The sequence below is a fragment of the Rhinolophus sinicus genome, linkage group LG03, assembly GCF_036562045.2.
Source record: "Rhinolophus sinicus isolate RSC01 linkage group LG03, ASM3656204v1, whole genome shotgun sequence".
Classification (NCBI taxonomy): domain Eukaryota; kingdom Metazoa; phylum Chordata; class Mammalia; order Chiroptera; family Rhinolophidae; genus Rhinolophus; species Rhinolophus sinicus.
Window position 1 is genome coordinate 123,112,626 of NC_133753.1, and position 15,515 is coordinate 123,128,140.

Here is a 15,515-nt window from a genome sequence, read left to right on the forward strand (position 1 = left end):
AATTCTCATAACACCTCTAGGAAGTACATATTACTGCCCCCATTTTAAAGATGAGAAAACTAAAGCTTAGATTAAATATCTTGCTTGAGGTCACATAGTTGGTCATGATGACTCTTGATTTGACCCCAAGCCATCTGACAATAAAACCCCAGCTCTTTACCACTATTCTGTGCAAATGAGCAATGTCTATAAAATTAAGCTGAAAAAGAGAAAAAGCTCCTCTTCTAAAACTAAAAAAAAAAAAGAAGAAGAAGATTTAGTCATTCATAGGCTGTGTGTAGGATTCAATAAGATGCTTAGAACAGTGCCAGCTCCCTAGTGGCTTTGGGTAGATATTAGGTATCATGATTGTTGTTCCTATCTTTTAGGTGAAGTTCTGATGTTCTAAATGCTTTGACTTGCTTATTCTCACAGGGAGCTCGGCCCCCTGGGAAGGTGGCATAGTGCCTTTGGTGAATAAACACAGTAATTGTAAGCCTCGGAGCTAAACCTGGGTGGTACTTTGAAGATGGGATTAACACACTAGCATGTAGCTGCCAAGTACCCAGTAGAGCAAGGATCTCAGTCTTTGGCAGATTTTCTGTTCCAGCATTCTCTCTGAGAGCAGGGTTTTCCCAGTGACGCATTTTATGAACATGTCAAAATGCCATTTGTTTCCTGTGCTTTTCTGATACACAAAACATTTAGAATCTGTGCTCTGTCACATTTAAACACTAAATATTCCAGTTTAAAAAAAAAAAAAGACTCCACCTCACCCCTTACTTCAGAGCACCCCGTAGGATTATAGTAGCAAAGATGATGGCTTCCTTTGATTTTGTGTGTGTGGAGACCACTAGCCCCAAGGAGTGCTTTGGCCTTTGGTATTTAAATGAAGCCGTACAGTTTCCCTACTGCTCAGTGGTTGTTATGGATGATATATATGTGTCCCCTCTAAACTCATGTTGAAGTGCTAACCCCCAATGTGGTAGTATTTGGAGAAGGGGCTCCTGGGAGGTAACTAGAGCTAGATGAAATCATGACGATGAGGCCCTCTGATGGGGTTAGTTTCCATATAAGAAGAAATACCAAAGAGCCAGTGAGCATGGAGGACAATAGAACTGTAATGGTGTCCATGTTATGCAAAAGTAAGCACAGCCATCTCCCTGAGGTCAACAGACTTTTTGTTTGTTTGTTTGTGTGTTTGTTTGTTTGTTTGCCTGAGGTTAGCAAGGCAGTGGAGAGGCTGGCGAGAGGCTGAGTGTGAACCTAGAAACATCAGGTACCATCATGCTTCAAAGAGAAAAAGGAAGATACCACACCTACATTGTTTTTTCAGTGAGATCATCCCAATTAAATGACTAATTTTTGCCTCAGGAATGTTGATTTTTATCCAGAAAAATCTGATATGAAGACAGATTAAAAGAGAGTAATGGGAATAGTCCGCTGTATTAAAAAAAATGCACTTCCCTTTTTGGGGTCCATTTATATAGATGCTAATAGGATTGACTTGGCTCCTCAGTGGAAGATCTGAGATTCTAAGCATCACTACAGCCAAAATTGTTAGGTAATAGTTTGAGGGCCTTTTGATCTAGCTAATTAACATGGAGCTTGGCTCACCTGATTGTATGACTCTGCCAGAAACTGGGTTTGGGTCTGTTGATATAACATAATAAATTCAAATGAAGCTTCCTTGGGCCATCTATCCAAGAACTGTTGTGTTTTGTTATTTGAAAACGAGTCTCCTGTTTGCATAAAGAAAAAGTGTAAGTGTATAATGTATTTTGATCTTAAAAATTAACCTCCATGTTGCTTTTGCCCAGTTAAGAAGTGAAACCCTATGTACCACAACCATGGGTAATTCAGCAATCCTTCAGTAAATGTATATTTAATGCCTGATATGTCGCAGGCCACGTGCAAGGTACTGGGGATGCTGTGGTGAAACATAAAAGGCCAGGGCCCAACCCTATGCTTATTTATCGTGTGTGTATAAGATTAAGGCCATCTGTGATTCAACCCATTTTTCAACTCTGACCTCAATTAGTCTTTTTTCCAATTATTGCTGGGGCCGGGACAGAGAACTTGAGGCAGCTAGGCAGATGACAGAGGTCATTCAGAGGAGCAGGGGGAGGGAGAAGTAGCATTTGGCAGTCTGTGTTGAGGGAAAGCAAAAGCGCCCTTACAGTACAGTTGATAGAGTTTAATACTAAAATAAACTTTGAGTAATTGCAAACAGAGTGACAAAACTGTCTGCTTTGATACAAGGACGTGTCACTCCAGCTATACAACACTGTACAAAAGGAGTGTTGGGTTAGACTGACTGAAGATCAGCAGAAGTGTAGAGGGAAACCATCTGAAATGGTCCTAGACAAAGACAGTTTTTCTAATTACATTGATTAAATTCACCAATACCCAATAAGGTGAGATTGGAAATTCATATCAGAACCTATTAATTTGTAGTTTGCTATATGAAATTATATTCAGGTAAAGTGTAAAGTAACCTGTGTATGTTCTCTTTTCATAGTACAAATGGAATCATTTTAATGAGTCCCTTTTTTGTCATTAAAAGGCATGGATTAAAGACCACCAGAATGAAAATTCCACAGGCAGGGACTGCAGTTTACTTGTTGCTATACCTCCAGTACCTAGCACGGTGCGTGTGGGTACATCTTTGTCATGTTTTCTGGCTGGCCAGGTCATTCAACTCCCCTTCCTATGTTTAGAAAAAGTCTCCCCTTACATACTCTGCCTCCCCAAAGTCGCATCCAGAAAACAAACTTCCCAGCCTCCCTGGCAGCCGAGAGGCATGTGATCCAGGCTCCATTACCCAGTTGCACCCACAAGGGACTTCTATTCAGTAGTGAGCAATACAAGGCAGTGGGCCTTACCCAAAACCCATTTTTTTAATTTATTTTTAAGCAGAGGCGAGTACTGGAGTATCAGGCTTTCTCCTCCAGTAATCTTTCCCTGAACATTCCCCAACCCTCTCCAGGGGGCGAGGTCAGCTCCCCTCCTCTAGGTCTATTTTTTCATTGTATTTTCCCATTGTGTTATAATTATTAGGATCTTTTATTAGGATCTTTTAGAGCAATCCGCTATAATATTTAAGGTAATACTCCCACAAATGAACCAAGAGTATCCAGTTAATCAAACACAAAAGAAGTTTCCCTTTCTCAGTCATATAAAGTCAAAACAGGGTCCCTGGGATCAGCAGACAGCCCTGCTGCAGGAGGTAATTCAGGGATGCTGGTATCTTGCATCTTGTGGCTTCACGTTTGTACCACATGACTTCCCAGGGTGCCAGGCCCATCTGAATGAGGCCTGAAGGCCAAGAGCATGGAGAGTCACACACTGGGGGGGTTATGAGCCAGGCCTTGAAATGATGTTTATCACATGTGTTCACATTCTGTCGCTCAGAGCTACATACTCACAGCATGGCTGCACCTGACTGACAGATACAATCTAGCTTATTATGGCCGCTTCTTCCAGGAAGGAGTACACGGACACCAAAAAATTATGATAAAGTGCCATATCGTCACTTTCCATCTTTTCACTTGCTTCCTTCTTCCTCAGCTGGGAAACAGGGTCACAGTAAGAAGGCTAATCATACAGCAACCCTCTGTGAATCACAGACAGATGTGGCTCTGAGCTGGATTCCCTTTTCTTGGCTCTCCAGTGCTTATTCGCTAAACATTTCTGTTTGAGGGGGGGACACCTATTCATTGGATAGTTATTTCTAAATGCTTTGCCTAAAACTGCTTTTATCTCCAGGCTGCCTATGTGTCAATTTGAAAGGGAAAGTGCTTAGCATGCAGCCTGGACGCCACATGTATGCTGACGTGCTGGCACATGGAAGCATTAGGAGGTTCCAAATCATTGCCTATTGGCCACCCACAGGCTAATGAAAGAAACATCTTTTTATTTTCCCTGCCTCTCCTAGGTGCCTTATCAGCGGCCAGGGAGAGCTGGGAATACGACTCAGGTGCCAGGGACCTCCAGAGCCCAGACTTGCAGAGTCAGCCGGCCCTGCAGAAGCTGCTTGAGTATGGTGGGAGCTCTTTGCGTCAGCAGGCTGCTGCTCTCCACAAACTGCTCACACAGTCCCCACATGTTGGCAATGCTGTAGGAGGAAACTATCTCGAACTGGCCAACACGGTGAGTACTTTCTGGTTCACAGAACACACCTTTAAGCCTGTGTGTATTCCAACGCAAATATTTTAATTTTGAGCTCCAGGGGACATATCAGATATTGTCTTTTTTTTATTTTTTATTAAGCATTGCACCGTTTCCAGCATTGCCAGTAATGTGAAGTGTTCCAAACACTTATGATTGGTGAGTTTACTCATTATTAAGAGCAGAGTAGATGCCTAAAAAGTGTTTTTGGTCTATCACTTGTATAGATTTAATTACTATAATATCTACAACAGATTTTCCACAACTAGAATACTTCTAGTGTACCAGACATTGCAAATTAATAGGATATAATCCTTTCTGTTCTCTAATTTGGACTTTATGCATTTGAAAAACAAAGAGGAAAATAGTACATTGAAAGATTAATTATTGTTTCTGTTTGTACTTCTAACATATTTTCTGTTGAAAACTGTGGCACAACTTGGAATCCCATTATGCTTAGCTGAGCCTTCCCTTTACCTTGGGATGAATCATTCCCATGGTGACCTATGGGTAGAAAGCGATTGTCTTCCCTTTTATGTGAGCTCTGAAGAACAAGGGTGGATGGTTGATGGCCTGGGCCACTTTGGGTGACATACAGGCACTTTATAAATTGGGATTGCTATCCAATCACTGTGGGAAAAGTCAATAAATCTACCTTGCTTTTTGACACAGCAGTTGGAACGGTGGAACAAGCATCCTGACAACTTCACTTATCACTTATATATATTTACAGTCTGTTTTGATGTAGACCAGTGGTTTTCAGACTTTTTGTGTTTGAGGCACATTGTCTAATTCTGACTTTTTTGGTGATGTGTTTGAAGGAATTAACAGTCCTACATACACCAGCAATAACTAAAATACAATTATCAGACAAGTACCAATTGAAGGACATTCTACAAAATAGCTAGCCAGTACTCCTTGAAACTGTCAAGGACATCAAAAGCAAGGAAAGTGTAAGAAAGGGAAACTGTCACAGCTTCGAAAATATGACAACTAAATGTAATGTGGTACACTGAATGGGACATTAGGTGCAAACTAATGACTAAATTATGGACTTTAGTTAATAATGTATCAATAGTGATTCATTAATTGTGACAACTAATAATGAAGATATTCATAACAGGGGAAACTGGGTGTACGGTACAGGAGAATTCTCGGTCCTATCTTTGCTACTTTTCTGTAAATCTGAAACTATTATAAAATTTAAAATGTATTAAAACACACACACACATACCCACATAATCACTACTAGGGTAGAACTGTGTCTCGTACACTCTGTAAAAGCACCCATAGTTATTGCGCTGTTTGTCACTTGGTCACCCTTCAAGGACATTGAGTAGAACCATTAACTATCCTAATCTTGCTTTCCTGCATGCTCAGGAGACTAGGCAAGCATTAAAATATGTCATCTTTCTTGAGCCTGGGCCAGACTTAGGCTATGCTGTTACAAATAATTTGCAGCAAATTGTACTTTCCCCTGTGCTATGTCAGCACAGCCTTTTTCTTTCTTTTTCCCCTCTTCTACTTCCCCACCCTCCCACTCCAGTTCAAGCCGTTGTTTCTCAGTCTAGTTGTGTAGGACACAGCTCCCTGGCCCATGCTGGTGTTATGAGCCTTGGAGTCCTCCTGTCAAATGTGAGAAATAATAATTGACCGTTGTTTTAACCATTGTACTTAGGGTGGTTTGTTTCATAGCAATAGCTGACGCAGGGTCTGCTCACAGGGGTCTGTGGGGGTCCAGTTTGATAAATACCCATTATAGGTGGCCAAAGAAAGCAAATAACCGCTCTCAACTGCACACTTGGGCAATGCCTTCACTTATATACTCACATTAACAATAATTTATGTTCCTTCTAAAACAAGTCCTAAACTAATAAAATTAACTTCTGGTTTGTTTTTAAATAGTTTCTAAGAGCCAAAGGCATTTTATCAGTGTCCAGTTCAGAGACAGAGAGCACACAATAATTCACGCAGGGAAAGTTTAACATAAAAAAATATTAACTGGTAGCAGGGGTTTACCTACTAAGGAGTAAAGAAAACTCTAATGAATACAGAAGTAGCACATGTAACGAGCAGTCACTCCCTCAAAAGCTGAGGCAGAGTGCTGAAGGAAGAAACAGATTTAGAAGAGGGCCCTCTCCTCACCAGACCCCATTGAAAGGGAGTGGCTGGGGCCCACGGGTGCCAGAGAAGTTCCCTGACATGCTGCAGGCCAGGGCTTGTGAGCAGGAAACCAGCACTCTGGAGTGTCAGCTCAACTTATCAGGATGCCACCCACTGGGGCGTCAGCAAGACTCACTGAGCATCACCAAGAAGGTGCTGGTCGGAGTGCCAGAGGAATTCACTGAGAGACTGCCTGCTGCTTCCAGTGGTGGCAAAACCCATCGAGAAGTCCCCCAATGGTGCCACTGAAACTTACAAGTGGTGAGCACCACCGGCTTCCACCCACCACAAGAACACGCAGGGGCAAGCACAGCAGAACCAGGAGAATTCTCTTCTTCCTCTAGTGGCCCCCGCTATTGACAAAGAAGAAATGGCTAAAGGGTTCAGCTTCAGTATCACCATGCAGGGCATGGAAAGGGGGACGTGGAGATGAGAGGCAATAAACTGATAACTGACACAAGCATTTTTAGCACTGATGAGCTTCTGGGAGCTTCCTACATTAGCTTTTACCTTCCTAAGCATCTCTTCCTTTTCTTCTACCACCAAATACCTGTCTTCTTCTCCTTCTTCCAAAGACAGTGGATATTATGACTTTGAAGCTTAACATACTGTTCAACATGCAAGGATAACAAGATGGTGTATGTAGAAGCTTGTGGCAGTTAGAGTTTTACCTGAGAAGCAGAATGGCTATAAGCGTATAGAGTAAAGGATCTTATTAAAGGGGTAGACCTTACACGAATGTAGACGCTGGTAGAGCAGTCTATGCAGGCTGTTGATTCTGCATCTAGTGTTGAGCCTGAAGCTACTAGAAGTCTGTCAGACCCAGGACGATAGACTGGAACCCACCATGTCCCACCTCGATGCCGTGGGTGACCTGCAGGAGAAGCTGGCACCTATTACTATGGAGCTGCACACACACCTGGCCCAGGGCTCAGAGACACTGAAGGAGGACACCAGGTGAGAGTGGAAGCAAGCCTGGTACACCGCCGAGGTGAGCAACAACTTTCAGAGCATAAAAAAACATGACCTCTTCACTTCTACCTTCTGGATTTCACACAGAATGTCTCTCGTGGCCATGCAGAACCGTACAGGAAAGAGAACTCTGGGAAACATACTTCCAGTTTGGCTAAGTTGACTCAGTACCAAGCCACCATAGAGCAGCAGTGAAACTGCCAGTACAAGCTCAGCCTTACTCATAAAGCTATCAGCAGAGCAATGTGACACACTTTAGGAGGTTAGTGAAGAAGAGATGCAATGGGAAAGATGACTGCCAGATTCTCTGACGGATTCTCTGACGGACGAAAAATAATCATTTGTCTCCCTGTCTTTCCTCATTTAAAAGGGCTTCACTAATTTTTGTGTGTGTGTATCCCTGAATTGCTTTTACTATAAGGAGCTTTCCATTTCTCCTTTTGTAATTTTAAGATGCTATAATAAAAAATAAATAAATAAATGAAAAAGATGCTATAATCATTACAGTATTTGCCAAACTTGGGATTACTATATTGAAATCTTTGGTCGAGAGGATGTGTCCTGGCTTTGTGATTAGAGCAAGACTGATGGTTCTAATGTCAATAGGATGTTACAACTTATTAAGAACAAGAAATTCTTAAATATAAGGCATGCTTGTCACCCTTCAAATTTTCGTAATATTGGGACCATATAAATAAAACATTGCATTTTTGAGAGGGGCTGTGGAAGGCTCTAGAATATGACGTTGATAAATAATTTTCTGAATCTCCTATTGTCACTTCCAAGTGACTGAAGCTGAATTTCAATAAATAAATACATCTGGTTAGATAGAGAGACAAATACATTTAGCTTTGCGTTGTTAATGATCTGAAATGCCAACTATCCCTGGGCAAGTGCACTGTTTCATGAGTTTTCCCTAACATTTCAAATGATGACAGTGTAAGCACAGTTGCCTCATTTCCATGCGGGTAGAATCAGTAGTGTCTGCCTTCTGTGTCCTGGCTCAAGGCCAGCTTCCTTTTGAATTCTCTGGGCAATTTGGCTTCAACTTTGCCCACATTATGATTTAATTTCGTGCTTACGGTTTTTTTGCATAAGTGATTTATGTTTTTAAAAGAGGAGAAAAAGACAGTTATGAGTTGTATAAATAAAAGTAAGTAAATTTAAAAACGGATATAGCAAGTTTGGCAACTCTGTTTATCTAATAGTCCAAGCACCTTTTTTGTCTTTAGTCTAGTTATAACATCTGGGCGTTGGAAGTTGAATTAAAATGGTTTCTATTGTCACACAAATCTATGTGATCATAATTATTAATATAATTCATTATTAATTAAACTTTATTTGATGCAGAGTCCATAGTTATATTACTTTGGGGAACAATTCAAATGTATACATTTCAGCCTATACAGAAAAGTCTTCAAAATATATGTAAATAAATAAGGAATTTGTGTGGTAGTGGCAAGATAGATAAGAGCCTTCTTTTTGGTTTAACTACTTGATCAACTGCATATGACTGAGTTATTAAAAAGTCTTCACAAGTACTTTTTAATTTCCAAAATAAATTTGAGATTAAATTGTAACATCCCATTGAAATTACAAAACTCTTTTTCGGGAGAACTTTAAATCTGACAGTGGTTTTTCTTTTTTTGCGACAGTGGAAAGGATTGTTGCTGTTATTATTATTGCTATTCTTAGTATAAAATCTGCAAATACCGGCTCTGTGGTTTAAGTTATTGCTTTTCTTTCTGGAGAGTTTCTCTGCTTTTGTTTAGGAGAAAATCCGCTTACTATTACTTTTTTCCTACTCCTCTTAGCTTAGCTTCTGTCTCCTCCATCTCTTTGTCATAAATGGACTGACTAATTTATATAGTGGCCAGGGGAATCTCCTTTCTTCTCTATAGTCTATGCAGATTGTGAAGAGATAATATGAGTCTCCTTATCAACAAATCATCATCAAAAAGATGTGCAAAAGACAGGCATACCATCCTTCAGAAGCTTTTAATCTTGGCAATGAACGGAGTACCTGCACAACAAACAAATGTTCGTACTGTGACAATGGATCCCAGATATTGCAATTTCATGGACCGGTACATTTCAAAATATTGAGACTTGCCAATTTCTTATGTGGCCAAAAATCAAAAGCCATTCCACCTACTATCTAGTATCACCATCATTTCATAAAAGAAAGGACTTTTGGACACCAAAAGTAGGTAGGTATCTCTAAATTAGTAAATAAATGAAAAAATAAATTGAACTTAATGGAAGAATTCACACCTGTTTTTGTTTTTCACATTTCTCCAATAACTAGTGGGAAACTTGGCATGCATGAGGCTCTCTAGCAAAGTAACAACTAAGGATGTAACTTTAGTGACACACACTGTGCTCTTATGTCTGACTTTGGGTAAGTCATTTAACCTCTTTGAGCCTCTGCATTCTCATAAAGTAGGAATAATAATATATTCCTCATATAGTTCATGGGAATTAAATAAGATAATGCATAGAAAGTACTTAATCCCATACGTCATGCAAGTTAGTGCTCAGTAAAAAGCAGTGGCTATTGGTGTGCTGTTTTCCTCATCTAATTATCAGAAACAAGTCTTCAGAGTTACTTACAAGTGGATAAGTTTGGGATAGAATTTGGGGACAGAAACTTAAAAATAATTCTGAAGAAATGAAAAATAAATTTTCAATCACTTTTCGAGACATTTTCTGAGCATTTTTTTATGAGCTAGGAGCTGTCTTAAAGATATTATTATCATTAAACATTATGCTGAATAATCTTGTATGTAGAATTCATTTGGAAATACCAGATCATGAAAAAAGGATAATAATTTCTACCTAGAGATGAAAGGGTCCTTAAAAAACCTCTGTCTAAGCTCTCCATTTAAAAAATGGAGATACGGAGGCCCAGATCAAAATATCTGCCTAATGTCACATAGAAAGAAGTAGAAGGTGGGTTTCCTGACACCCCACCATGCCTCTGCCCTAGACTAGGGGGTGTCCCTCATTGTTGGAAAGAGAAGGAACAGATGCTGGTGGGAAATGATGGACCCCTGTGTTCTCTCCTTAGCATCTTTGCTATTAAACCCTGGGTCACTTTTCTGCTCTGCTGGGTATATTGGATTGCTGTTCTTATGTCCTCTAATCTCCTCTGTGGAGCGAATGTTCAGCTGCTACACCCCAGTACTGATGACCATTTGTTAAAATATCGGCGTACTTCTGTACCAGGCCCCCTGTTCTACTGGCTACCTCATCTCCTCTCCCTGAAACCCTCAGCCTCCCATGATTCAGTGCAGGGGCCCCCAGCACCGCTGCCAGCTGGCATCTTGTGGGCATCTGTTCTGAATGCTGGTAGCTGTGCCACACCAGTTGTTAAATATTTTTAATATCTCTTCTGCCCTTTTGGCAATCTGTTGGACTAGAACAACAAATCCATTTTTAGGGCCTGATAAGAGTGTGGTTTCCAACAGATCATGAGGCGGTGGGAAGCCATCAGCTCTCACTCTCTTAATAATTTAAATTATTTTTAAATGGTTCTGTTGGATAGTTTAACAGGGGTTCATGTTTCATTCTGTTTTCTACTATCTTTGGGATCTCTGATTTACCAGGATAAAGGAATTTTGAAAATTTTAAAGTACACACTAGAGGGCAGTGGCCCCATATCTAGACACCGAACAATTACTACTTTCTTTGCATTTCTCTGCCCTCCTTTCTGTAGGGGAGGGAGAGAGGAGCCTCCTCTACCTCATACAAATTCCATTTATGTCTGACGTGTTTTATGAAAACAGATCAACTACTAGGCAGCACCCTATCTTTCGCTGTAGTTTCTTTTCCATCCTTCTTCCAATGACTCATCTCAGTGGGGCTTTCATAGTAGAGTTAGTCATTGGTAGCATCTTAATGACCTTTTTCTTTTTAAAAGACAAGGCAAAGGAGAGCTAGGAAACGTGCATTCCTACTTTGGGATAGCAAAGTTTTCTATCTTTGTATTTGCAAATAAGTCATGAATTAAGAATGAGGAAGAAGAAAGGTACAGTGAGGTGCTCCTGTAGTTTGCATGTGCAGAGGCAAAAGCCATTTACATGAGTCTGTAGAACTGTCCCATTCCTCGTGATCACTAAAGAGAATCACGTTCCAGCTCACTCAGTTTGCCTCTCCTGCCAGCTCCTAAGTAGGAGAGCGACCTGCTGGCTGGGAGAGAGGTGCAGCTGATCTGTACAATAACGAGGTGATCTGGGGGGGTGAGTGGGGTGAGAAACAGTGAAGCCACTTGTTTGTGTGTTTGCAGAGGTCAGGGGCATTGAAGAGAGAAGTTTCAGTGCAGCTTAAGAGTATAATGGGGTTTAAGAGGGAAGCAAAGGGACATTAAGAAGTATGTCAGTGGGTTATTTGAGTCAAACTTTGATGGAATCTGAGGAGCCTAGATAAAGGATTTGATTTACTTTTAATTACTTTTATTGCTGGACTTTTTTTTTTTAAGGGGATAGCCCTCTGAGACTGGATTAGGTGAGTCCCTAGATTTATAAACAATATATAGAATGAACTTGCAGGGGTTCGTTTTTGAATTTGTGAGATCTATAGCAGTTGTGTTTTTGTGTGCGTGTGTGCGCGTGCGCGTGCACGTTCTCTACATTTACTCTTAGGCATAGGGGAGAGATAAGATACTCTTCTTCAGTTTGACCCAACCAGAGTCCTGGGTGGGAGAAAGGACTTAACGCATAGTATTAAGTGCTTTGCATCGATTATTTTACTTAATCCTCATAACAACCTTATGCCATATGTATGGTTATGACCTCCGTTTACAGAAGAGGAATTTGAGGATTAGAGAGGTTGCCTGGGATGAAACAGTGAGGATGCAACAAGCTGAGATGTGAACCCAACTTTGTCTGACTCTGCAGCTTGACCACTATTTATGCCCACAGAGGAAGAAGCAATGACCTAAGCAATGCCAACGGAGAATCATCCTTTCTCCTGAAACCCACGAGCCGCAGTGCCGTCGCACACACCCTGAGCTGGATGTGTGTTCCTGATTTTATTCCTGCCTAGTACAGAAATGATGCCCTGACTGGTCTGGGGATAGCCTGGGCCATTACTCACACACACATACACACACACACACACACACACACACACACACCCCACACTCACTCACTCACCCACTCTACAAACATACAAACTCATGGGTTGGGTTTTCATTTCTCTGATTTTGTATAAGACATTGTCACTGGAGAGTAATTAAAACCCTTGGTGGATTTATGTTTGGGCCTCCTGACATGGTTGTGTAGTTACTTATGCCTGGATGACAGGGAAGATTAGCCTTAAATGCTGAGAGAAATGCACCTGCCACGTTGATGCAGTTAGAAGCATCTATCAAAGATGCATTTGGAACCTAGAGACCTCAATCTAATTGCTAGGAATGATGCAGGCTTTCTTCAGCTGGACTTCAAGGTGCAGAGAAAACAGTTAGTAGTGAGAGAGGTGGACCCCACCTTAACTTGTCAGTAGATTCTTTAGGGGCAGAGAAGTCATCTCTTCCCCAGTCCTGTCTCTCTTGGGTCTTTGAGGTAATTGTCCTTGTGCCATGGATGGGGGCAAAAACCTTTCCCTTGAGACAGAAGCAGGTAGAAGGACTAATGTGTTTCTATTTCTACTAATAATAAGTGGTCACATTTGTTAAGTGTTTACTGTATGTTGGATTTTGATGGAAGGGCCTTGCCTGTGTCATCTCCTCTAACCCGTAGATGGCCAGCCCCTCTTTCAAGCCAGACCCTCTTACCCCTCCCCCAACTATCACTTGTGCCATTTGTTGCTCTGTGGGAGAAGGCGGGGAGGCACTGCTTATATCTAAGACTGGCATTCACATAAGCTCAAGAAGAAGTAAACATTGCCAGTGACTTAGGCAGGACAGGATTAGCAGATCTGTGTATTATGGTGTCAGTTATACTTCTACTGAGAAAAAGAATCATTTGTCAGTTGTTGGATTTTATTCCATGTTCACAAACATCAATATAATGTTTCATACTAAAATATAATAATTAGTAGCAGTAATAGCACTATAATAACCCAAATGTCAACTGCCCCTTTGTCCTTCAGGGTCAGTGTCTGTTTGTGCCATCTCTATTTTTTACCCCATTGTTACCCAGAATCGGAACTCAGAGATAAGAATCTGTTCACAAATGAATTGCTGAGCAACATGGGATGAGGACATGGAAGAGATTTATATCACATGTAAATCACCCCCCTCTCTGTCTCTCTTTAAGCAAGGAGGAGCTTCAAAGTCCATATTAGACACTTCTGTCCTCTAGAGACGCTCCCCAGTCCCAGAACTGAGACTTTTCTCTTTTATGTAGGCCCACACCCTTCTCCCCAGCAGTGTTCTTACTCACTCCTCTATGTCCTTCTCCTTCTTAAGAGGGATGCAAATTCCTCGCCTAATATTAGGTATATGTTGTAGTTTAGAAACCATCTTTATTACTAAACATGTCCTTAGCACCTTATACTTCCATTGTTTGTGGTTTATCAGTGTACTCCCTTCAAAGAAACTCTCCTTATGAGAAATTCTGGGGGAACAAAATTTTCATTTCGTTGTAGAAATATGCCCTATTAAGACAGAATTCTGAAACGAGGGACCATTTACAGACTGTCGACTCTAAATAGTCTGATGTAATCCACCCCAATGCAGACACCTTACGTTGAACAATACTTAAAGGGGTTCATTAGCAAGAGAACTTATGAAGATGACAAAAAGAGTGTTGAAAATGACTGAATCCATACTCTATGATGAGAACCATAGAAAATTCATTATAAACTTAATATAGCACCATAGCTCTACATACATAATATATAGTGGCTTCTATCATGTGTCCTAACTTCCCCTTTACTATGAAACCAGATATAACCATCAATTAACCAGACAGTTGTGGTTCTGTCTGGGTACTTCTGTATGCCCATATTACTCTTGTCCCTAATTTTGATTAAGATGTTAGAAATTCAAACCATATCACATTCAAACACATTTTCTCCTTTTGTGTCCACTAATGGCTTTAATCTAGACAAAACATCTAATTTACCACCAAAAGTGTAAATGAAACCCTAATTCATGGATCTGCTCATTGCTTTCCCCCTTCCTCCCTCTCCACTCCCCAAATCATCTCAGGTTACCTTTTAATAATGCAGTCCCAATTCCCAGCTTTCACCTCAGCTTTCCAGAATTCAGGTACATTAAGATCAAGTCTCTGTTAGACTTTTTTTGGCTAAAAATGTTTCCAATGAATCCAAAAAGGTACCTATCGTTTCAGAGAGGTAAAACTGGATCAGGATTAGCTATGGATGGATGGTCTAAATTCCTGTGAAATTTAACTGCGGAGTGGCTGCTCCTTTTATAAGCAAACTGCAAGTTTACACTCTTGAAAGTCTGCCTTCAAATGAATTAAACCTTGATTGGAATGGCATCATGCATTGTAATACTTTCCATTAAGTAAATGGCTTTTAGTTGTTCGATAAAATATTCAAGATTATCACTGAGATTTAAGTTTCTCTGGGCCCACAGCACTTGTGGTTCTGGGCGATTGCCCAAGATAGCAACAAAAGACTTTGCAGAGAAGCCCAGGGAATCATTTGAAAATAAGAATGGCTGGTGTCCAGGAGGGGAAGAATTTCTACTTTAAACTTGGTTTTAGGTTGTTGGAAATATACTGAGAGAAACTTAGGTGACCAGAACAATGAGAATTTAATATACTTTTCAAGACAGGAGGTTGGAAATTCAGTTTGAGCACCCTTAATGTGTGAGTTACTAAAAGTCTATGTAGCCTTCAAGCACTGCCCAGCAATATCTTACAGAGTTGTTAGAATCTGTGGTGAGAAAGAGCCCCTTTTTCCTATCCCCCCACCACAATTTATTCATCTCAATGTGAGGTATAAAAATGGTGCCAAAATCCTCTCTGTAGTGAACAGTCCTCAACTTTTATTTCCTTTCTAATGAGCTAAGGAGTTAGGCTAAAATTAAGGATATTAATATTTGTAAAATGGTCGCTAGCTCAGAGTGACAGCTACAGACTTGAGTGGGTTGCCAGCTATCTTTAGATTCTCGGAAAGAAAGAACGGTAGTATTATTGGTGCTAGTTATTCCTTCCTTATACTTTCTGTATCTTTCAAACTACCTAAAATCAGCATTTGTGGCTTTTATAATGGAAAAGGAAAAAAAATCTTTAAAAAAAATATCTTAGTTATAA

At 40.6% G+C, this 15,515-nt stretch overlaps 1 protein-coding gene across 2 annotated transcripts in view; it reads left to right on the top strand.

Moving 5' to 3' along the window:
• Positions 1-15,515, top strand: part of MCC (MCC regulator of WNT signaling pathway) — a 379,629-nt gene that overhangs the window by 90,858 nt on the left and 273,256 nt on the right. For both annotated transcript variants that reach the window (XM_019727795.2, XM_019727797.2), the window contains exon 3: positions 3,917-4,131. In XM_019727795.2, the coding sequence (XP_019583354.2) occupies positions 3,917-4,131 (215 nt within the window). The remainder of the gene's footprint in view (positions 1-3,916; positions 4,132-15,515) is intronic.